The sequence below is a fragment of the Barbatula barbatula genome, assembly GCF_947034865.1.
Source record: "Barbatula barbatula genome assembly, chromosome: 7".
NCBI lineage: Eukaryota > Metazoa > Chordata > Actinopteri > Cypriniformes > Nemacheilidae > Barbatula > Barbatula barbatula.
In genome coordinates, this window is record NC_136770.1 from 14524456 (window position 1) to 14547676 (window position 23221).

A 23221-nucleotide genomic window follows, 5' to 3' on the forward strand; every position below is an offset into this window, starting at 1 on the left:
CATAAGTCAACCACACCAAAATGGTATTGTGTTTTTTTGTGTAAGTCTTTACACTCGGCAGTGGTTATTTTCAACCCATGCTTGGGTCAAACACTCTAAAGTTTGTCCCTTTCTTACTCAATCAAAAGCTAAAAATAGCCCAGCACTTAAGTGGATTTTTGCATTACACCTGTATGTGCATATTGAGGTTTGTCTAGTCTTGTCTAGTTTCCGTTATTCTTTGGAACTGAATGCTGGAAAGGACCTAAATAAATAAATACATTTTAGATATGATTGAGTAATTTCCCAATATCATGTTAAACAAGTTTGTGATTGTTTTCCATGGTAATGGTATTCCTGTGAAGTGTAAATTTACTATGTGCTACCGGCAATAACTACCACAAACAAATGTTTTATTTTATACCCTGCCTACATAATGTCAAAACAACCAGCAATCTTAATTATGCACTTTTAAATCCTCAATTCTGTCTTTAGCATTTTATCATACATACAGTATCATACATTTTTACAGGGAGAATCACGCATTGTGAAAAATTTGAACCTTGTCATGTAATATAATTTGTCAAAATTCATTGCCTAATCATTCCAGCTGTTTTGAATTGAGTGGTCTGATGAAATTATGTCTAGGTCATAAACGCTCATAAAAAGTCTCTAAATTCTGAGGGAAGGTTCACTGTTGAAAGTAAATTTGATGGTTTTGCGGGGCATGTTGTCAAACCAGGCCTATATGCTATAAGATGTCACAATGGGTTATTGTTCTCTATTGTTCCTATTATGATATGAAAAGAAAGAATTTTATGAAATGTAAAGTATGTTTATTGCATTTGAACACTGCTTTAAATGTTAATCTGTTTTTAGTGTTAAAAAGCGTCAAAGGTTTTGGGACATGACACTCAGCAGGGGACATGACACTCAGCACTTACATTTTAAAATAATAACAAACTCATCCAAATTATGAAATCAAATAAAGGGAACTATGGGAATTATATTGTAAATAAAATAATTAATTAAATTATAATTTATCATCTTCAGTGTATTCACCTTTTGACAAGATTTTGAAGAATGCAACGTCTTAAGGTCTCGCCCTATTATGCTTTTTAAATTTATTTAAAGGTGTTCCCATCTATTCTGTGCTCTTATTGGCTGTTCTTTCTTGATTATTCATTCTTTTTCTTAATTATTTTTTATTAGATAAAATGTTAGTTTAGTCATGAGAAAAAAATCATTATATTTTTGTCACCTTAACTAATTTCAGACATTTAAGCATGCACCTTCAGGTCCCAAAACCTTTGATCAGTGTTGTATATGTCTATCAAATGTATATCAGACTATGTGGATGATTAGCAATATAATACTATTAATGATTATATTAAGTAATATAGTAAACAAAAATTACAGATATCAATCCCAAAACCCCTTACATTTGAACTAAAATCTGCCATAATAAAACAGTTTGAACTGGTTGCTCCTATGTGTATACTCTCTGTTTTATCACTTTGCAATAAATCTTCTGCGGATGGGTGTGCCTCACACGCATAACCCCATCTCTGTGAATTGGCAAGCTAAGAGCTGATTGTAGCTGTTTACAGTACCTTTTTTGTTTGAAGGTATTCTGTGTTGGTTCACAAAGTTTCTACTAGTTGGCAGCTCTTTCTAACAGTGAGTAATGAGAGTGAGTACATTCCCTCAGTTCTTTTAGCCAACACCCATCCACTAAGGCAAAAGAAGGCATACTCCTGTCATGAAGTAGGAGAGGGGGCATGTACAGACAGAAACACCTTAACTCTTCTATTACTAATCCTGTGAAATGAAAATCAAATAAATGAGGAAATAAAAATATGGTAATGTTAAAGCATTTAACATGCATACATCAATGCCCTTTATTATTACAAATAAATTAAGATATTAAGAGAGTTTTCTATATGATCTGGTTTAGTGTGATCCTTTTAATGTCAAATCTGAGATGCTTGAGACATTCACAAACTAAAATGTTTCTAAAAAGTGCATTAACTATAATATGTTTTCAAGAAGTTTCTACATCCACCTATTATGCTGCAGACACATTAATTATCCCAATAGTTTTGTATGAAAAATCTTGATTAAACAGAAATGTCAATGGTGGTTGCGATAGTTATGTCCTTTATATTGTAACATCTCTTTTACTTTAAATGCTGGTGTAGACAGCAACATAGTTTAAGCAAAGTCTGGTTCACATACGTCATTTTCATGATGGTATCTGCTGTTTCTCATTATTTTTGTTAAAGGTACATGTGGCTAAAAGTACTTTTTAATTATCTGGAATATTAAGTAAATGAATAATACATGGAAAAATATTCTTAACCAAAAGATGTCCAGCACAAAAAAACGGTTTCATTTAAGGCCATTTAATCTTCCTAGGTAGGCCAAACTTGTTTAACTGGGAATGGTGGAGTTTCATATCATGGGGGGTGGGATTTCAGTCCATTGTGCATTTTCAGGAAATACAAACCAGACTGGTTTCATTCCCCTTACCAGTACAAATGTAATAAAGCCTTTAATTTTTTAATTAACAAGACTGTGCTAATGTAACCTACGATTTTATGTGAGATTTGAAAAAAATGCTTTAGCGGTATACTGGGTGCAAATGTTAGGTAACCCAGTGAACATTTTCACAAAACCAATAAAAGTTTTAATGGGAGAAGGGGATCATTGCCAACTGAACATGCTTTTGCAGAAACTGTTTCTTACAGCATGATACTTGAACCTTTATTCATATGTCAGTAATCTGTCTATTCATATAATGTTTTGCTCAGAACGCCTGCATAATAACATGTATAAGTTCCTTACCCCCCTGAAAAACGAAACTTGCTAGTCCTCATTGGTTGCTTGAAATCATTCCTACTTATATGCAAAGCATACATACCACAAGCCATAGCCCGAAAGCACTCAAACAGGCAAAAAATACATATCACAAGGTATAACGTGAGCAAGTATAGGTCTGTAAACTACACACAACTGATGCAACAGTTAACTCAATAGAACCTCAATAGAACTTAGAACATTTAAAATGAGTATTGTTTGATATTGGTGTGACCCAGAAATGTTAACATTACAAAAAGGTAATAACCACTCCTCCCCCATGCATTATTAATAGCTCAAATTGATACATTTCCAATTGACTTTTGTGTTGTTGTTCTATTGATGCACTGTATGTTTTGCATATATTAATCCCCTTACCACTGTGAATAAATTAGAGTAAATACAAAATACAGAGACAGGAAGATCTAATTTCATCAGATCTATCAGAACTATTGGGTGTGCCATTAAAGTAGATTTGTGAAGATATTCGATTCATAGGCAAGCAGTGTTTGAGATGTTTATAACCTCCATATATGGTGCTAATCTGACAATGATTCCACCCTCCTCGTGACTGACAGGTGGCCCAGCAACATGCTTTATGTTTTTTTCATGATGAACGTGGAACAGCACACCTGTAAGCTCAAATTCAATGGGTGAACACGGGAAAAAGTTTACAAGTGTGGGTTTTGTCAAATGCATGTATATGTTAATGTTCATATCAAATTGAGTATTTCAAACCATCATTTATAGGTTATGCAGGTGTTGTGCAATACTTCAAGTCAATATTCCAAGGGTGTGTCCCAACTTGTCACCTAGCCAGTTCTTGTCCCAAGAATGTGTAACCTGCTCCAGATCTTTATCTCTATATTCTAAGTTATTCCTTTATAGTAAGTTAATGTAAATGTTTAACCAAATCTATTTATAACATTATTATTCTCTCTGTGCATGGATGTGCATACGACTAAATAGTAAAATTATCATTCACAACAACATTTTATTTAGTTAATTTTAGTTACATTTTAACTAGACTTTTAATTTATTTTTTTCACAATGCATATCGCCATGCACATCTTTATGAAAAATGCATTGCATTAATGCTAACATGCCACACCCTGCTGTTGGTTACTGCATTGCATTAATGCTAAAATGCCAATCCCTACTATGTTACCAAAGATAAATTAAGGCATACACTTCAATTTATAACACACCTTAATATCAGATCACCCAATGTTCAGACATACATGCACAAACATGCATCTGCACAAATGCAGGCAAATACGTGCACATGTCCAAAAAGTCATGGCTGAGTGTGCACACCGTCCTGCAGACACTATACAGCCTACGCTTTCTGGCCAAACCCTGGCCTAACCCGGGTGATAAACACGTCTGGTTTACAGTAATAACTCGCCATAGTCAAGCTTCTCCATGACGTCCTGAGGATCCAGCCCGGACATGCACTTTCCTGCCTTTCCTTTCATTGTTTCCCAGACCTCTTTACTTCTGTATTTCAGATCAGACATCGCAAAAGCTTATTGCTCATCACAAAACACTCATACAAAGCATTGTTTTATACGCCATGAGATCATTATTTTTACACCTGCATTATACTGTCATGGAGTCATGATATGTTGTTGTAGAGGATTGTGTCATACTACTGTATACTGTATGTGCTGACAGCGGTAACACCCAACAGTCAACTTGTACTAGAGCAATGGTCTGACTATGCAGGGTGGATGGGGACAATGCTTGATTAGTGTGGCGTGACTTACATTTGTTGCTTAAAAAAAGTTTTGATCAACTTTTCTCACCGTTGTTTTAATACAGACGGCTCTGGAACTACCTGCTCACTACTCCACCTCAAACATACACAATATGTGTGCACACATGTATTTGTATGCACACATGTAGTTTAAAGCCATAAAAGACATAAACCGTGTTAGCTGTTAAGGCTACTGGGAATGCGAATCGATTACGAATGGAAAGTGTGTTATTTTTTCCTAGTTACTCTCAACAATGCAACTGTTCAGCTCTTGGGGAGAAAAAGCTGTTTAAGACACTGGCAAAAGCAGATGGAAAGATATAATTCATGAATGTGAAAGTTTCAGCATGCCCCACCCTGCTGAAAAGAGCAGAGGTTATTTCATACTTCAAGCCTGCCCAGCCAACCAGATACAGAGGCAAAAACACACCCATTGGCAGCCTGTGAGAGCTGCTGTCTTTTCTCACTTGTTGAATTTCAACTGGAATGTCTGTGCTTAAGTCTCTACCTCTCCTGTTCTCCTTTTCTCGCTCTGCCTGAGGCCAAGCCTCGAGCTGGGCGTGCCACCATTTATCTTGCCACTTTCTCTCTGTACCTGTCTAACAGGTAGGGTGTGTGTGAGAGTGTATCGTGTACGCGAGTGTGTGTGTGTGAAGGGACGCTCCGCCCCCTCTTCTTGCGCGTATAAAAACGGTAAGCCAGCAGTGGAGAGGCACGCAGAGGGACATCGACTCTCCTTTGTGAGCAACCTCCTCCACTCCACTCTTCGCTCAGAGACTTTCTAACCTCTTTCTCGTCAACTTTAAGACAAGACCCTCACACGCTAACCATGTCAAGCACCAGGTCATTCAGTTACAGCATCGGCGGCGGCGGCGGCGGCGGCGGCTCCGTCAAGAAGAGCTTCTCCAGTCAGTCAGCCTTCTCTTCAGGTGGCTCCAACAGGGTCAGCAGCGCCAGGCGGTCGGGTGTCGGTTCAGGGTTCGGAGGTGGATCTGGAGGCAGCTACGGCTTCAGCAGCAGCAGCAGCAGCGGAGGCATGGGTGGAGGTTTCGGCGGAGGATTCGGTGGAGGCATGGGTGGCGGTATGGGAGGAGGTTATGGTGGAGGTATGGGAGGAGGTTTTGGCGGAGGAATGGGAGGAGGTATGGGATTCGTCCCGGCTCCCATCACCGCTGTAACCGTGAATCAGAGCCTCCTGGCCCCCCTCAACTTGGAAATTGACCCCAATATTCAGCAAGTGCGCACTCAGGAGAAAGAACAAATGAAGACACTCAACAACCGCTTCGCCTCCTTCATTGACAAAGTGAGTATTTCTGCATCTTAACATGTCTCATAAATTGTGCAAAAAGATCGGCATAACGTCATGTATAGTGGGTTTTGTGCGTTCACGTGCACGAACGCAAATGCAAAATGTGTCTTTTATCACACCAAGTATGAACTTTGAACCAGCGACTCTTAACACAAAAGTTATTGCTTGCAGCCGTAAAATAACATTGGCAGTTAAAAGTGACTTGTTTTGCATAAGAACATTTAAAAGCTACGTCTTTTCTTAGTTGTAAAAGTTGAGATGAGTTTCACTAGTGCGTTGCATCACTACATGGAAAGTAGAGCGTCAGCTGTCAATCATGTCACTTAGCGTTCATCTAAATTCTGTTATTCACAATTGATCTTCGAGTATTCCTTTAGCTTGGAAAAAATCTATCATACACCCATGACAGGGGCTGTCCAAATATGGGTGGAGTTTTGGTAATAACCTAGCAACGATGTGAGTCATAGACACACACACACATTAAAAGCTGTTTGCTTAGTCCAAAGTCTAGACTTTATTACATCACAAAAAGTGCACAGCTTTTTAAAATTAAAAGTCATTATGTTATCAGAGTCAGTGCAGATTATTTTCATTCTTACTGTATCATCAAAGGATAAGTCATCTGGGAGTCAGACACACCCATATTTGACAACAAACAAATACTTCACAACTTTCTGAGCTAATGTGGACAGAGGACACACCCTAAAGGGCATGGAGTCAGCATACACACACCTTTATTTTGTAGTGCCTGTGGGAGAATGTCCAGAACACACTGTGGATGACTCATCTGTATTGTAGACACTTGGCACTTGCCTACTAACTCCATTACATGACTTTTTTTACAGACGAAAGACTACAATATGCCTATAAAAGCCCCTCTGAGAGGTTAAGAATCACTAAATCATTTTCAAATAGCTCTAGAAATCTACATCTAGTTAAGTAGCTCAGAACCTAGATAAGTCTCCAGTGGCCAAACACAAAACTTGCATTAGGGTGTGGCAGGTATGGCTTTTTCCCTGATGTTGCTGCTGTTTTATCTGTGAAGCAATGCAGGTTTGGGCGAGGTCATTCTTGGAAGACAGTTTTTTTTTTGGAAGACTCCATAGCTTGTGTGGAGCACTGCCACACCCAGTCAGTCCACTTTCACCTTACCCTCCCCCATCCACTCACTCCACCCTGCAGAAAAATGCCTGGTAAAATGACTCATGCCCATTTGTATTCACTTAAACAATGGTGCCAGAGAGCAGTCACAAAGAGACCTTAAGAGCCATAATTACAAAGGATCCATACAAGTTAACACAAATCCATCAAACCACTTATTTATTCATTTATCCACTCATTTACACATTAGTCATCCATCTGTTTTTTTTACTTAGGGATTTTAATGCAACTGTATGGAGCAATTGACAAAAAATTTTGATATTGACAATCCTCCGGCTAACATCAATTTATTTTTGTCTTTCCCCAGGTGCGCTTCCTGGAACAGCAAAACAAGATGCTGGAGACCAAATGGAGTCTTCTCCAGGAACAGACCACTACCCGCTCAAACATTGACGCCATGTTCGAGGCCTACATTGCTAACCTGCGCAGACAGCTCGATGGCTTGGGTAATGAGAAAAACAAGCTGGAAGGAGAACTGAGGAACATGCAGGGCCTGGTTGAGGACTTCAAGAACAAGTGAGTGAAGTTGTCATGTAAACTGGGATTAAATTAAGTGTGTTGAACTGATGTGAATTGATTAACATTTCATGTCCGTTCAAAAGGTATGAGGATGAAATCAACAAGCGTGCTGGAGTAGAGAATGAGTTTGTCCTGCTCAAGAAGGTAATGACCATCCAACATTTAATTTTCTGTTTGTGTTGACTCATTTTTTAAATCGTAATGCGGTAAAATGTCCTTATCCTGCTCCTTTTCATTTTAGGATGTTGATGCCGCCTACATGAACAAGGTTGAGCTGGAGGCCAAGGTTGATGCTCTTCAGGATGAGATCAACTTCCTCAGGGCAGTCTACGAGGCTGTAAGTTCAAGTCCTGTTACCGAGACTAGAAAGTATGGGGTCCCACTGCTTTGCAAGAGCATATAATTTACCGATTGCTTGATCTGTATTTGCAGGAGCTGCGTGAGCTTCAGGGTCAGATCAAGGACACATCAGTTGTTGTGGAGATGGACAACAGCAGAAACCTGGACATGGATTCCATTGTGGCTGAAGTTCGTGCTCAGTATGAAGACATCGCCAATCGCAGCCGTGCTGAGGCAGAGAGCTGGTACAAACAGAAGGTGGGTAAAGCACATGAACACAGAATTTATAATAGTAACTTAACAACTCAAATAGTCTTCTGACAAGTCATTTGTGGCTACATGGATATTGATTTGTCTCAATGTATTGTAGTTTGAGGAGATGCAGTCCTCTGCTGGTCAGTATGGTGAAGATCTGCGCTCAACCAAGGCTGAGATTGCTGAGCTCAACCGCATGATCGCCCGCCTGCAGAACGAAATCGATAACGTGAAAGGACAGGTAACAATGATAACATGTTTAAACATGACTAAATCACACTAGTTTTTTTACTTTTAAAAACAAACTTTGCATGTCACTGTTTTTTAGCGTGCCAATCTGGAGGCCCAGATCGCTGAGGCTGAGGAGCGTGGTGAGCAGGCAGTCGCTCAGGGTAAACTCCGCATTAAGGAGCTTGAGGATGCCCTCCAGAGAGCCAAGCAGGACATGGCCCGCCAGGTGCGTGAATACCAGGAGCTCATGAACGTCAAACTCGCTCTGGACATTGAGATTGCCACTTACAGGAAGCTGCTGGAGGGAGAGGAGAGCAGGTAGGAAGAGTCAAAATTTCCTCTTATTAACCTACAAGCCTTTGGCTGGGTGTTGATTTGTTCTTTTCTTTGCATAGACTGTCAAGCGGTGGAGCTCAGGCCACCATTCACGTGCAGCAGTCCTCATCTGGAGGCAGTAAGTCAATGTTCCCACCACCTAACCCTTTAATTAATGTTTACATTCGATGTTGGATCAGGATCTAAAGCTGCTCTCCTTTTCCTGCAGGTTACTCTGCTGGAGGCGGCGGCGGCGGCGGCTCTGGATACGGATATGGTGGCGGAAGTAGTTTTGGCGGCGGAAGTGGATTTGGCAGTGGAGGCGGAGGCGGATTTGGCAGCGGAAGTGGATATGGCGGTGGAAGCGGATATGGGGGAGGCACCATCAGCAAAACCAGCGTCACCAGTGTCAGCAGTAGACGCTATTAAGGAGAAGCTCCCCATCCCTTTCCTTACCTTCCTTACCTGCTAGATCACTCTCAACCTTCTTACAACTCAAACCAACTATGGTGCTATATTCTAGCCAGACAGCTATCCCCTGTTAGTGAGCAGATGAGGACAAGAATTTCTTAAACACAAAATTTAGGTTGTTCTGTGCGTTGATGGTAGTTAACGTGCATCTTTTGTCTGGTGGTTTCACTGCCATTTTTAAATCAAACAACTTCACTTAAATGAAACCAGGAAGAATGTAATGGGAACATTTTTGCTCCCAGACACTGAATTGTTTTGTTTCTGCACTGATATGTATGGGGAAAGAGAGACTTTATTAGAAGTATGTACACACAGAAACCACTGAAGCCAATCGGGCCTCCATGAGAGTTAAATATCAAGTCTCATCATGACCACAAGCAATACAAGGGTTTCACTGAATGAGGGATTTGCTATACAGGTCCTGAAAGTCCTGACTGGATGTTTTTGCTGTTACAAGCTCCTTGGTATATTTAAAAGATATTTTGACTAAAATTACATTGTTCATTATGCAGTGGCTGTCAGCAATATTTTACATATTTGCTAAAAAGGTTATATGACTCTCATTTACCTTTATGACAATAAGTACTTGAGGACTTCCAATGTCCAAGGAATTGTCCAAGGCAGAACTGTTACAGCAAAAAACAGACAATGGCATTTCTGTGGCCCATCTCTCTTAACCTTGTACTTGCTAAGTTGGAAGCTATAAGCTCCGTTTATTGTGTGGTAACCATACTGTAATATCTTAGAATTTCCCCTGTATTAAAATGGCTTCCAGAGCATTTGGTCCTCTTGTAAAAACAAAACAAAACTGAAACCATGTTTAACCAGGTTTATTTTGTATCAATTGACTCTGTAACAACTTGAAATCTAAATACAATAAATCTGAGACCAAATATTTTGTCTTTTGTTGTTGTTTCAACATAATCTAGCTGAACATGAATGAAAGCATACAAGAGAATAAATGATTTAAAAATTCAATATTTGAACATTTAATTTCAATTACAGCCAACAAATTAAATATAAATTGGGCTACATTGTGTTGTAAGAGTTAACTGACCTGCATCTTGCAAGGTGGATTTCTCTAACAACAACAATAAAAAAAGAACACATGAACCCATACTTAAAAAAAATCTGGCATACATTCCCTTTGATAACCTTTTGCAGAAGCTCTTTGTAAAACTGCTTGACGAATTCAACTGAACCTTCACATCACCATTCATTCATTTTTTTATTTTATAAGCAAGGTTGTCAAGATGATGTATATCTATGCTTTGTAGTTACAAAGCCTGTAACAATTCCTATAGGTTACAGCTGCTGAGGTGAGTAGTTCATGTTGATTTCTGGCTGTGCAGTGTTGGTTGCTTCGGGCTCACAGGAGCTTCCTGGAATTTCATTGCCCTCAAACTCTTTTGTTGTTCTAAATACGCAAATATATAGCAGAATTGCTGCCCCTACTACAGTTGTGAGAATGCCTAGGACGATTGGCACTGGATCTGGAGGATTGTGTCCTGCAAAAGGATTGAACATCAGTACAATAAATAGAGGTGTGAGATATGGTCATGGGCAAACAATGATTACGAGAAACAGAGTGAAAAAATTAATTATTATAATTTAGATTTTAGTTTTATTTAGTTTTTTATTATTTTAAATTATTTTTAGATTTCTGTAGTAATTTTAGTTAAAGTTTTAGCAATATATTCTTTTGTCATTTTATAATTTATCGGATTATTTTTAATGTCGCTACTTATATAAGATTAATTTGTTTTATTAAAATACAATGTTTTGATTGTCTATTTGAGTCAGAATGTCTATTTTGCCCCATGTCCATTGGAAATGGGTCTTGGAGCAGTAGAAGTTTGTCTGTGGTCAGATGTGTTTGTATGCACTGTTTATCTGGGAACGAGATTGCACTTTTGCAGACCATGTACACACTTTCATGACAAATGCATTCCCTAGTGGGGGTGTCCTCTTTTAGCAGGATGCCCTCTGCAACACTACAAATTGTTGAGGAATGGTTTGTGAAACAAGATAAACAGTGTAAGGTGTGTTGCCTCTCAGATCCAGTTAAGCATCTGTTGGATGTGGTGGAGCAACAAGTTTGATCCTGTCAGCTCTTCAATGAAGCACCTATACTGCTAACATCTGGGTGCAAGAACACCGGCTCTGTTTTGGCAGCACTTGGAGGACCAACATTATATAAGGCCACTTGTTCAAAAAGTTGTTGCTCATTAGTGTATATTCTAGTAGACATTTAACCGGTGACTTATTTGTGGAGTTTTGTTTAAATATATATAGATGTTTTACCTGTTTGCTGCAAGGTGTTACATAGAGTGGCATTACATATTAAAAAGTACGTTTTCAAATAAAGATTACATACTTCTTGCAAACACTGGCTCAGTGGTTAGAGCATAGCGCTAGTAACGCCAATGTCGTGGGCTTGATCCCAGGGGATTGCACAGAGTCAGAAATAAATGTATAGCACAATGCAATATAAGTCTCTTTGGATAAAAGCATCTGCCAAATGCGTAAATGCACTTGCGTATCTTAAAATATATCAGTGCGATTGTTTTGTCTCAAGATGCACACAGTAATGTTTGTTTGTAAAGTATGTTTTAAAAATGCCTTAAATATCCAAATTTAGCTAAGGCCTAGTCCATTTAAAATTATCCCTGTCCTTGAAACCGCCCCTCCATGTTTTTTAGATCACCCTTGTTGGCCAACAAGTTTATAAATGCATAGTTCAGCACTGCCACCTAGTGTTTGCTTAAATTCTAGCATTACACACTAAAAGAATGTATGATGGCAAAAAGCATATTATGGAATGTTTAAAATGTTGCATTTTCATGAAATATTAAAGAATTAAGAGCGAAAGAAGTAAATTCTGTCTCATTTAATTATTGCAAAATAAATTGTTATGTTGAATTTTTGGTGTGTTGAACAAATTAATATTTAAATGATTAATATTGGAGTTTTTTGGCCATCTATGTATTTTATGGCACTAACAGGCACTCACTGTAAATGACGACGCCATTGCTGGCGTGAGACAGGGCTGTCCTATCAAGTCTGAACACACAATCGTACACTCCTTCAGGCACTGGGGCAAGTATTTCAAAATCGACGCTGCTGTTTATTGTAATGTAGGGGTCTCTCAAAATATTGCCATTGAGTCTGAAGACCATTTCCATCTAAAAAAACAGAAAAGAAAATTGAATATGATGATTATATACTGATGTAATTATTAGCATCAATATAAAATAATGTTTTTATTGAAATGTATGACTGAGGTGAGTTACAGTGTCAGATGATGTCAGATACGGTGAGCTGAATGAACAGGTGATTTTCACAGACTGTTTGTCAGTGGCATACAACGTAGAGACAGGACCATATGTAATTACTGAAAGTTTAGGAGGAGGCAGTGCATCTGTCAAATTGAAAGAGCATTTATGAGACAAAACAGAACTATACAGTATCTTTAAATTGACATTATGATTTCTCTCTCTTACCTGAGCAAAATATGCTGAGAGTATTTATATCTCTGCACACAAGATCTTCAGTTGGACATTCTCTGATCTTTTTCTCACTCCCACTGCATCTAACCCCTGCAGTTTCGAAGAGGCTCATGCTTCTATCCACAACCCTCTTCCAGTCCACCGCAGGCCCACATCCTAATTCCCTGCATGCTACCATAGCAGTCGCTGCAGCTTCAGCTTCAGCTGCAGATGATGAATCTGCAGTAATGGGTTTCTGACAAACAGTTTCCCATTTGTCCCGGAGTTTGAAATTCAGATTTCCCAGACAGTAACCTCTTCGGCCATTTCTTACAAGCTGAATTGGTAATTCCTCTAAAAAAAAGAGGTTATATTAGGTTGAAACAACGCATGAAAGAAAGTAAAACAACAAACAAGATCCTTAACATTTCTCTTTTTTCTTATAAAAATATAGTATTGTCACAAATATTTCTGGAGATTCAGAAGAGCTCAACAATATTATATATTAATACATAGTCTGCTAACAAACGTCAAATATTTTCAATATATATGCCAAACCTTTCCCACCAAATTAATTCATGACCAAACTGTCTGAGAATTATTATAAACACAGCTGTCTTGTTACAGTGTGTAGAGTATATAAATAATTTATCTGTTACCATTACATGTTTCTATTTAAAGGCTCTCTTTCGAAGCACTACAGTGGTTGACAAAGGGCTAAGATGTGGTCACGTTTTCGCTTCTTGGCGGAGGAGAAAACGCATTTACAAAACGCACTCTGTAGAGCAGTTTAGCAGTTTGTCTGTTTAGGGCTCCTGTAGAAACAACATGGCGAATTCCAGTGTTTAAATGTAGAAATAGCTAATTCTAATAAAAACATAACCCTACATTATTTAAAGTCTTTATACAGCTCTGAAGACATAGTTACGTATTTATATTGCATTTCTATCAATACAGCCCCCTTAACCTAACACACTTTTTCTTTAAGTTGAAAAATATGTGTTTGGGAGATAAAACTGAAGAAATTCATTAATGAAAGCCTACATACAAATTCACACATCCACATACATATTGTACAAAAAATGTATTGCTCCTTTGTACCTGGAATAGCTGCCTCAAAATTAGACAACAGTGACTGTAGTACTTTTCCGTTGTACAACATCTTCATTGTGCAGACATATTCTACTTGGATGTTTGCATTTGTCTGTTTTATAAGGATCCTATTGTCTTTGCCAGTTAGATTGAGTGAACCCAGATGGATCAGGGGGGTTTGAGGAGTAACAGGGAGTGTCCGATAATACAAACTCATTGAAAAGTTTGTTGCATGGTTGAGTGTTGAATCGCAGTACACCGTGTAATTTCCACCCATACTAAAAAATTTGGGCTGCACACTCACTTTGGGAGGAGGTAGATGTGCTAGTAAAGAGATAAAACAGAATAAAAAAGATATAGTGCCTTTTCAAGAAAACAAACAAACAGTCGTAACACATACAATAACATTGCTTACATATGACTAATTTAACAGGGTTACTGAATCCAGAATTCTGTCCATTATAAGTGGATTTGTACCAGCACACTATGTCATCCTCTGTAAAAGAATCGGCAGTGATGGTGAAAGTATATGGCTTTGAATATCTGATAGTCTCAGAGATCTGCCATGCCACTGCGGTTTCTACGGTCTGTGATGGGCCTTTATACTTGCCAATATACATAGTTAAAGGAAATGGAGCACTAGACACGAAACATTCCAAACTGACTTTTGAGTCTAGCTGAATATTACTTTCATTCTCGTATTTTGAAAAACTGAGTTTGGGAACCGGCACAGCACCTAGAGTTGAGAGACAGCAAGAGAGAGAAACAAATAAATGATAATGATAGCATCAGCCTTTCAATTATATTATTGAATTAACTTTTTTCTTTGTTTAATTATTTATTCAATATATAAGCTATAGCAAAAACATTCCCTGTACAAATATATTCCTTCAGCCCAGGCACCAATTTTTTTTTAAAATAAAATAACTAAGAACTGAAATGTTACTGATGTATAGCAGTATGTCATGTAAAATCACTTACCCTGGGAAGCTATGAGTCTTAGACACATTATCCAGCAAATGACAGCTAATGCTGTGAGGAAAAATATGTTATGTTATTCCTTACAGGCAGCCGGATATTATCGCAGAAATAAACCCCGACAGTGTGATCAGGAGGTGAAGCGGAGGGTCTTGTATCACACTGAAGGGGCATATTTTGCAATATCCTGCTTATTACAGGGCTACTTGCCACAAGAGAAAAAAGCAGTTTACTTTCGTTTTTAAGGTAAGAAACGATGTTCAAACGTCACGAACAGGCAATTTGGTTTAATCGCGTAATAAGTTATATAACATATACATTTCCCAAATTATAGTATTTTTCAAGAGAGAGTTCTCCAAAAATGTATTATTCACTCACCCTCTTGTCATTCTAAACATGTATAATTTTCTTCTGCAGAACACAAAAAAGGATAGTTGTGAAGAATGTTGGAAACCAAACAGCACTGTCCATCATTTAATTAAATTGTATAAACACAAAACCACATCTTTCAACATATTTTTGTGTTCTACAGATGAAGGTGTTATACAGTACACAGGTTATAAGAGACATGAGGTTAAATAAATCATGGCAGGTTTTGTGGGCAAACTATACATAAAATGTATTATTAAAATACAGTAAAAAAAATAATTACAGAAAAAGACTGAAATTTTATAAAAAAACCTGAGAAAACGTAATTTACAAGGAAACCCGTTGTGTTGAGAGACTGACTGGGGTTTGATCTTGATAACCTATCATCTCTGAACGGAATTTCAAAACGGCAATGGGCTTGGCGACGCCAGTCTCCGCCCTATACATACGGGTATAAAAGGAAGATGGCGTCGATCATTCATTCACCCTTTGGGCTGAGGAACCTGAGAGGTATATCCCGGTCACTGCAGCGGTTTGGCGAAGCATTGTGGCATGAAGACTGTTCCCCTTCAGTCGGTCTCTCGATGTTGTGTTGAGAGACTGACTGTGGATCTATCTCTACATGTCATGGCGCTGAGCCGTAACACAACCTCAAGCGGAGCGACACTGACTAGACTAGTGAAGGGGAGAAGGCACTTTCGCAGGTGTACGCCCAAACCAGGTGCCCGTCCTATACGGCGGTAGCACTTAGGACATGGTCTGACACTGGTTCCACTCGGAGGTTGTAAAACCTCGCAGAGGTACTGGGCGTCGCCCAACCCGTAGCATTACAAATGTCTGCCAGAGAGTGCCCACGAGGAAGCCATACTCTGAGTGGAATGGGCTCTCACTGCCAGTGGGCATGGGTGATTCTGGGACTGGTATGCCTCAGTAATGGCATCCACAATCCAGTGCGCCAATCTCTGTTTGGACAGAGGTGTTGTCCCCATAACAAATAAGAATTTGCTCAGAGCTTCTAAGGCTCTGGGTGTGGTCCAGATAGAGGCGCAGCGCGTGTACTGGACACAACACGTTGGAGGTTGGGTATTCCTCCCCAGAGGGGAGCGCCTGCAGGTTCACCAACTGATCCTGGAAGGGAGTGGTGGGAACCTTGGGCATGTAACGGGGCCGGGGTCTCAGGACAACGTGACAATCACTGGGCCCGAATTCTAGGCACCCATGGGACACAGAGGAATGCCTGAATGTCCCCCACCCTCTTGATAGAAGCAAGCACCACCAAGAGTGAGGTCTTCATCGTCAGATAAGGAAGACTGGCATCTCTGAGGAGTTCAAAAGGGGCCATACCAAGGCCCTGAAAGACCACATTAAGGTCCAAAGAGGGTACGTAGTGCGGTCCCAGAGGGACCATCTGCTTCACCGTGCCTGGGTTGGCTGGTTTGGTGTCTGACAGGGCGGTCAGCTCGCACAAGGGGGAATCCTGGGGAGGTTGACAGCTCTGTTGACTTACCTGCTTTTCTCTGACCGACGCAATGTCCAGTGGAGGTTAACATTCACAAAGAACGAAGCCAGCTGTGAGCGCAACAACTTGATCGCCATATTCTCGCAGACAGAACATGCCGGATCAATGCAACCTGGCTCAGCATGCTTGAGCCCAAAGCAAGTGACGGTATCATGGCCGTCTGACTCAGGATGAGCCTGTCACACCCAAGGACACAGCTACGAGAGCTGCAAGAAATTAGCTCTTTTAGGTCTGTAGCGCCCAGGGGAAATCCGCTTAGAAGGGAGAAGTCTGCTGCTCTGTGTTGTAAATCCAGCAGGAAATAAGTCTTGAAGACGATAAAGCTTGACAACATGTGCCTCGCAATTTCCGAAGAACAAAGGATGAATGAATGGCCGCTGCCACCCGGGCGGAGACTGACTGGCTTGCGTGTGCCATTAGCCAAGCCCATTGGCGTTTCGAAATTCCTCTGGGAGATGATAGGTTTTCATGATCAAACCCCAGTCAGTCTCTCAACACAACGTCGAGAGACCGACTGAAGGTGAACTGTTATTTTACATTTTATCTCCGGAACCGCAGCTGCCAGAATTTTTTATTTATTTACAGTGTTATATTTGTATATAGTTACTCGATCAACCATTGGAACTTAAATGTTTGTGTATACGCTTTGAAAATAACTGCGACAAAAGGTTCTTCACAGTGATGCAAAACTGCATTGCCTAATAGAACCATTCACGTTCATTGTAAGAAGTAATCATTTTATATGTAATGGTTTTCTAAAAATATATTTTGTGAAATGGAAAGAGTTTAAAGGGTTTTTATTTTAACCGTTTTTAAGAGGGCATATTGAGCTATGCTCTAAAGTGCCATGTTTTTGGAAATTTGCTCACTTTAGCTTTAATGTATAAAGTATTCGCTCTGTAAAGTGCAAAAGTGAGTTTGTTGGTCAACTCTAGTCTGTATATTTTATTCAATAGAAATCCAAATTACATAGCACCTAGTTCAGTGTATTTAACAAGATTTTGAGGACCACATATGTAAACAGTTAATACATTTTTAGAATTAATACATATCTTTCAACAAACTTTTATACTTTATTGAAAGAGTTTAAGTTTGCAGTGCATGAAAAGTGGATCTTCTTTCTACTGCAAGTTGGTTTCGGAGGACAATATGCCCCACAAAATTGTGCATCTTGACATAAAAAACATAAGAAAATAACCACATACCTATTCTGTTGCTGGCAATCATCCTGACAGGTAACCGTAAATGAGACTGTGTCAAATGATGATGAACTTCAACTAAAATGTACTGAAATACCCCATTGTTGAAAGATTGTTTTTGTAACTTCCTATCAAGCAACTAACAGGGTAGTTCCTTTATTGACGTAGTTACAATATTGGTAAACATCCTATGTGTATACAATTCAAACATATTTAAAATATTGTATTTTTTATTTTTAGTTTCCCATCGTCTATACATTTCTTATCATTAAACTAGTCAATTATTCTAAAAATAATTGCACGAGATAGGATCATACATTTTAACCAGAGGTCTCTGCTTGACCTAAGTGACCTTAATTCCAGCATGGCTTAACGGCCCCTTTCAGGATGTGTTGTGTAACTGTAAAACAGCAGATTACTGACCCATTCCATGCATCTCTGCAGTGCTATCAAAGGTGAATAAGTGAGATAAACATAATAACGCTATCAATGTGTATCACAGGATACAGAATTTATTAAATCATGTTTACAGTATCTTACAATGCACAAATACGATTATGCCATTATTGATACCTGTAGCTGCCAATAAAGTATCCCATCTTTATCATTTATAAGATAACTTCACAAGGTTTTTTCTTTAATGTTAGGGGTGGACTATGGAAAATGAAATGTTTAGTAATTCTGAATTAAATATGAATTAAAAAGATTATCATTTACATGTAGCATTTGTTATTTAAATGTAACCAATAGAGACAAACATCATTGTATTTTGCAGCACTAAGGGTTCCAAATAGAATTGCAATGCTGGTTTGCAATAAGATAGGAAGCAGTTGCTTTAAACAGGAATGCACAACTGAACTTTCTAAATGTACTTCCTATTTAAAGAGTGCTTGTGTTATTCACCGCATTGCTTCATAGCTCTTTTCCACAAGCAAGGATTTCCCCACATAACATCACATTGAGAATGTATCACAGTGACCTCAGTCCTCGCATTTTTTCCTTTTTTCCTTGTCTTTGCGTTTTTTTTCTTTCTCTTCCTTCTCTTTCATTGCCTTCTTCTCCTTCTTCTTCTCATTCTTGGCTTCTTTGTACTTCCACTTCGGAGGCTCCAGATAACCCTTCTGTTTTTTCTTTTTCTTTCCTTTCTTAGGGGTGGGCTCAGAAGATTTTGTCACTCTGATCTGTGGAACGCAGCCTGAGGGAAACACGCTGTTGCGTCTTGCTGCTACACTACGAGGAATGAAGGTGCGCATACCGGACTGAGCAATGGACAGCACGCTGCCTCGCCTCTGGGTATCAACGCAGCAGGGCACAAAGGTGGATGTGGATGAGTGGATAGATGGTGAAATCGAGATGGTGGAGTTGTTTCGATGGCAAAGGGAACCCTCCTCCAGCTGTTTATCTGAATACTTCAGCAACAGCTCAGCCACGGCCAACCGTGGTTTGCCTGCCTCCGGAGGGCTGCTTGGACACAGCGGGCGTGTGGCAGTGGCTATAAGTGGACTGTGTATACTGGTGGTCATTCGCACCATGTGATCCATGACGCCTTCGTCCTGCGGGTCCCGTGGGAAGCTAAAAGCAAATGTGCTTTTCAGACGATGAGTCAGTTTCTGGCTTGCAGTCTTATAGGTTGTTGCTTTGGCGACCAGCACCTCAAGATTGGGCCACTCTGGGATGTAGGACATACTGAATTGTTCCGCGGTTGGGCGTAGTGCAAGGCGACGCAGACGCTGCAGTGTGTCAAAACGACCTGTTTTTAGGGCCCAGTCTCGTGCACATTTACCACGGTTTGAGTCTACAGCGTTAACATCAGCACCTGAAACAAATAAGCAAAAAGGAGAAAGAGAATCTTCCTAGATCGCAGGCAGATATATTTTGCATTAGAGAGGCTGCGAGAGGAAGATTATTAGAAAGCTTTCTTCAAATCTTCATTTACATTTCAAACCTGTGTGACTTCATGTCATGTGTGTGTGTTCACCATTCAGGCCATTCAGGCCATCACTGACCGTGCATTATAAGAGCTGCCACCACATCATTCCTGCCCTGTATGGCCGCTTTAATGAGAGCAGTAAACCCTCTGTTGTCTCTGATCTCTGTGTCTGCTCCAGGGAAGTAGTTCATGATGTAATTACATATGGAGACGTGGCCTATGAACCAAAACACTGAATTAAGTTGTAACACAGACAGCAGCTATTTAAACTATCATTAAAGTTGTGACAACTGACCAGCTTGAGCTGCGATCATGAGAGCAGTGTTGCCATCATTGTCTTGGTGATTAATATCCAGATGTGCACAACTGTGAAGCCCATAAACAATCGAAAGATAGCCTTTGTATGAAGCAAACATAATCCCATTCTGAAAGAGACAATTAGGTCACAAGGAACTGAAACGAAATAATACTTAATGGACCCGAGCTGTTATTGCATGCATGTTAGCTTTAGAACCAAATGCTATGCTAAATCTCTCCAAAAAGATAACCAGCGAAAGTTAATCAGCAGGTTGCTGACCTTCTGAAAGGGACAATTCACCCAAAAATTTAAATTATTTAATTTAAATTCATTTACTCACCTAAGAGTTGTTCCAAATCTGCATAAATTAAGATTTTGGTTCCAAAATTAGATAAAATTTCAAAAATCATGTTTTTAATTATGTAATCATGTTTTTCTGGTGTTTTATTGTGTTGGTTAGCTGTATATTTCTTGTTATTATGGCTTAAATAAAAACAAACCAACTGCAGTTTTAATTATATGAATTGGAATGCAATGCACAATAAAAAAAATTTTTTTTTGACTTATTTTAAAAATCGACTTAACCGACTTAAAAACCGACCATTTTGGAAACCAGCTTTTCAAATTCCCATGTTCTGATTAACACAGAAAATGATATTTGGAAGAATGCTTATATCCAAACAGTTCTTTGACCCCATTGACTTTCATTGTAGGAAATATTACTTTGTTACATGTTTTGTTTTGTTGATGAGTTCATGAAATGTTTGGATACAAGCCTTTGTCCAAATGTCCTTCTCTGTGTTCAACCAAACAAATACATTTATATAGATTTGGAACAACAGGAGAGTGTGTATTGCAGAATTGTCCTTTCTGGGTGAACCATCCCATGAAACCTCATACAGTATATCCAAATTTGGTGTTTTACGATACACTTTTTAATACTTTTTATTTGTTAGATATTTGCAAACCCCAGTGATGAATATAAGTGACTAATAATAATGATAAATGGCAAAAAAGTATATTTTATATATATTCATTAATTTATAATTAAAATCTACCGTTTCTTGATTTTGGGAAAAATGAGCAAAAAGTTTTGTTCAATCAAATGCTCTCTAGATTGAGAATGCTACTCCTCCTAAAACAGTAGCAATAGTAAATGGCATAAAGGACTATGATAAAATATCTACACCTGAATGCTGTGCTTGGTTGTTATGTCTAATTATCTTTTTAAAAGTCTTACCCATCCATTAATGTCAACTTCCATAACTTCGTTGTGAGTCACACCATGCTCCAAAAGCCTCTTTAGGGCCTCTGCATCGTTTTGGACACAAGCCTCATACAATGTGTTGGCAGGTCCCTTTTTAACACCCTCTATATCATAATCCGGTAGAACAGAATCATCAGATAACACACTTCCCGAGTCTGACTCTTCCTCTAACAATGCGATTTCTGAGGCATCCTCATCTGGCCCTGATCCAAGGTAGGAATCCTCCAAGTCAGAGTTTCCAACTGCTGCCATGCTATGTGTCAGAATGCAGGTCTTGCCTTCATTATCTTAGATGGCATTTGTGCACTGTTACAAAACAGTTATAATAGGTCATCAACTTGGTAGGCAGAAATAAAATCCAAGTTTTATGCTAGCAGGACCTACAGAAAAAAAACACAGGGATCTTCAATCAAGTCAATGAAGCATCAAAAAACGTGGTGATGATTCTTTGCAAAAGCCAAATACACATGATGTTATCAAGCTGTCAAATGGCTTACTTGAGGGCAAAAAGCAATCCACACTCTTTTATCTGGATGTGTCTGAAAGGTTGTGAGTTTTAGTAGCTCTGGGTTTAGCCCGAGATAGCTGTACTTGAATTGTCAGAGCTAAATCTGTCGTGCAGGCTTAAAATACACTTGTAAACAAGCTTATCACATATAACAAACACAATTTACCTTCCTTATAGCTTAAACATAACACAATTATGTTTCTCAAAACAGAAGTTCATTAAAAAATAATTTAGTATGTTGTGTGAAGCAATGAAATAGAAATTGAATGTAATGATTTACATAAGAAATACATTTGTCTTTGCTGAACAAATAAAACAGATGCTCTTAGCTCCATTGTTTGTCTATGAGGCTGTTATTAAATGTTATAATAATGGGATGCTTGCATTTTAAACAATAATTAAAATTATTATTGTGTATTATAAACTCACCTGTGTCCTTCTGTCAGACAAAAATCCTTCAGTGAATCCTTCAGTGAAAGTTGGTACTTCAACAGGATTTGGAACATATATCACATCCAAAATTAAAATCCCCCAAAAAACTAAATTGTTAAATTTATCTCTTTACGGTGTGTCTGTGCATGTACTTTGTGTATGTGTGTGTGAAATGGTGTACACAGTACATGCTCTGTAATGCTGTCTGACAGCTCAAGTCATTAGACTGACTAATGCCTTCAGGATCAGAAAGGAACTAATACTGGGGTACTTGTAAGTATAATCACCTTTCACAGATACACACACATGCTCTCATTTTCCCCAAACATACCACAAAAGAAACACATTTGCTTAATAACATATATAAATATGTAATATCTCATTTAACAAACAATCACCATGTTACAGGTCACACATTCGATTTTTGTATTATACGTTAGCAATAAATTATGAGAGGATGTGCATAGCTGGGAATAAATCACTGATAGGTATTAGTTCCCATGTGATGTTGTAGCTTAGTACTTTAGCATTTACTGTAGTAAGCAGTAATAAAATCCTGGAGATATATTATATAACAGTATTTACATCAGTTTATCTGTTCACTAGTTATTACCACAAAATTCTGTAGTGTACATTAAGGAAGATATAATGTACAGGCAGCAGGTTGTTATTGCAGAAATAAGCCCCGACAGTGTGATCAGGACCCAACACGAAGCAAATGGTCTTGTATCACACTGGAGGGGCTTAGCTACTTGCCACATGTGAAAAAAAACTGTGATTTAAAAAACTATTTTTGCAAATTTTTACTGAATGCAGACCCGCGAAAGAAAAGCCGACTGGCCAATCAGAACCAAGCATTCAAATGAGCCGTCTAATAATAGTTCCCCTTCAGTGGGTCTCTCGACAAAGATCTTCACGCCAGTCTCCGCCCTGTACGGAACCTG

General features: G+C 38.9%; 3 protein-coding genes across 3 annotated transcripts; 1 reads left to right on the forward strand and 2 right to left on the reverse strand.

The window, feature by feature from the left end:
- The first annotated feature begins 5062 nt into the window (after positions 1 to 5062).
- krt4 (keratin 4) lies at positions 5063 to 10092 on the forward strand. The gene is made up of 9 exons (XM_079460582.1): positions 5063 to 5900; positions 7375 to 7583; positions 7670 to 7730; positions 7828 to 7923; positions 8019 to 8183; positions 8296 to 8421; positions 8509 to 8729; positions 8807 to 8865; positions 8956 to 10092. The coding sequence occupies exons 1-9, from the start codon at positions 5427 to 5429 to the stop codon at positions 9153 to 9155; spliced, it is 1611 nt and encodes a 536-aa protein (XP_079316708.1). The 5' UTR covers positions 5063 to 5426; the 3' UTR covers positions 9156 to 10092.
- On the reverse strand, positions 10012 to 17902 carry LOC306896507 (uncharacterized protein). Its single transcript, XM_079460584.1, has 8 exons — positions 17849 to 17902; positions 14759 to 14809; positions 14193 to 14513; positions 13787 to 14101; positions 12701 to 13039; positions 12491 to 12618; positions 12211 to 12382; positions 10012 to 10705 (listed from the first exon to the last, which is right to left on the reverse strand). Exons 1-8 carry the CDS (start codon positions 17868 to 17870, stop codon positions 10503 to 10505), a joined length of 1551 nt encoding a protein of 516 aa, XP_079316710.1. The 5' UTR covers positions 17871 to 17902; the 3' UTR covers positions 10012 to 10502.
- Positions 17567 to 22508, reverse strand: ankrd33ab (ankyrin repeat domain 33Ab). The gene is made up of 5 exons (XM_079460585.1): positions 22275 to 22508; positions 21311 to 21717; positions 20068 to 20197; positions 19849 to 19989; positions 17567 to 19658 (listed from the first exon to the last, which is right to left on the reverse strand). Exons 2-5 carry the CDS (start codon positions 21587 to 21589, stop codon positions 18823 to 18825), a joined length of 1386 nt encoding a protein of 461 aa, XP_079316711.1. The 5' UTR covers positions 21590 to 21717; positions 22275 to 22508; the 3' UTR covers positions 17567 to 18822.
- Positions 22509 to 23221: the final 713 nt, after the last annotated feature.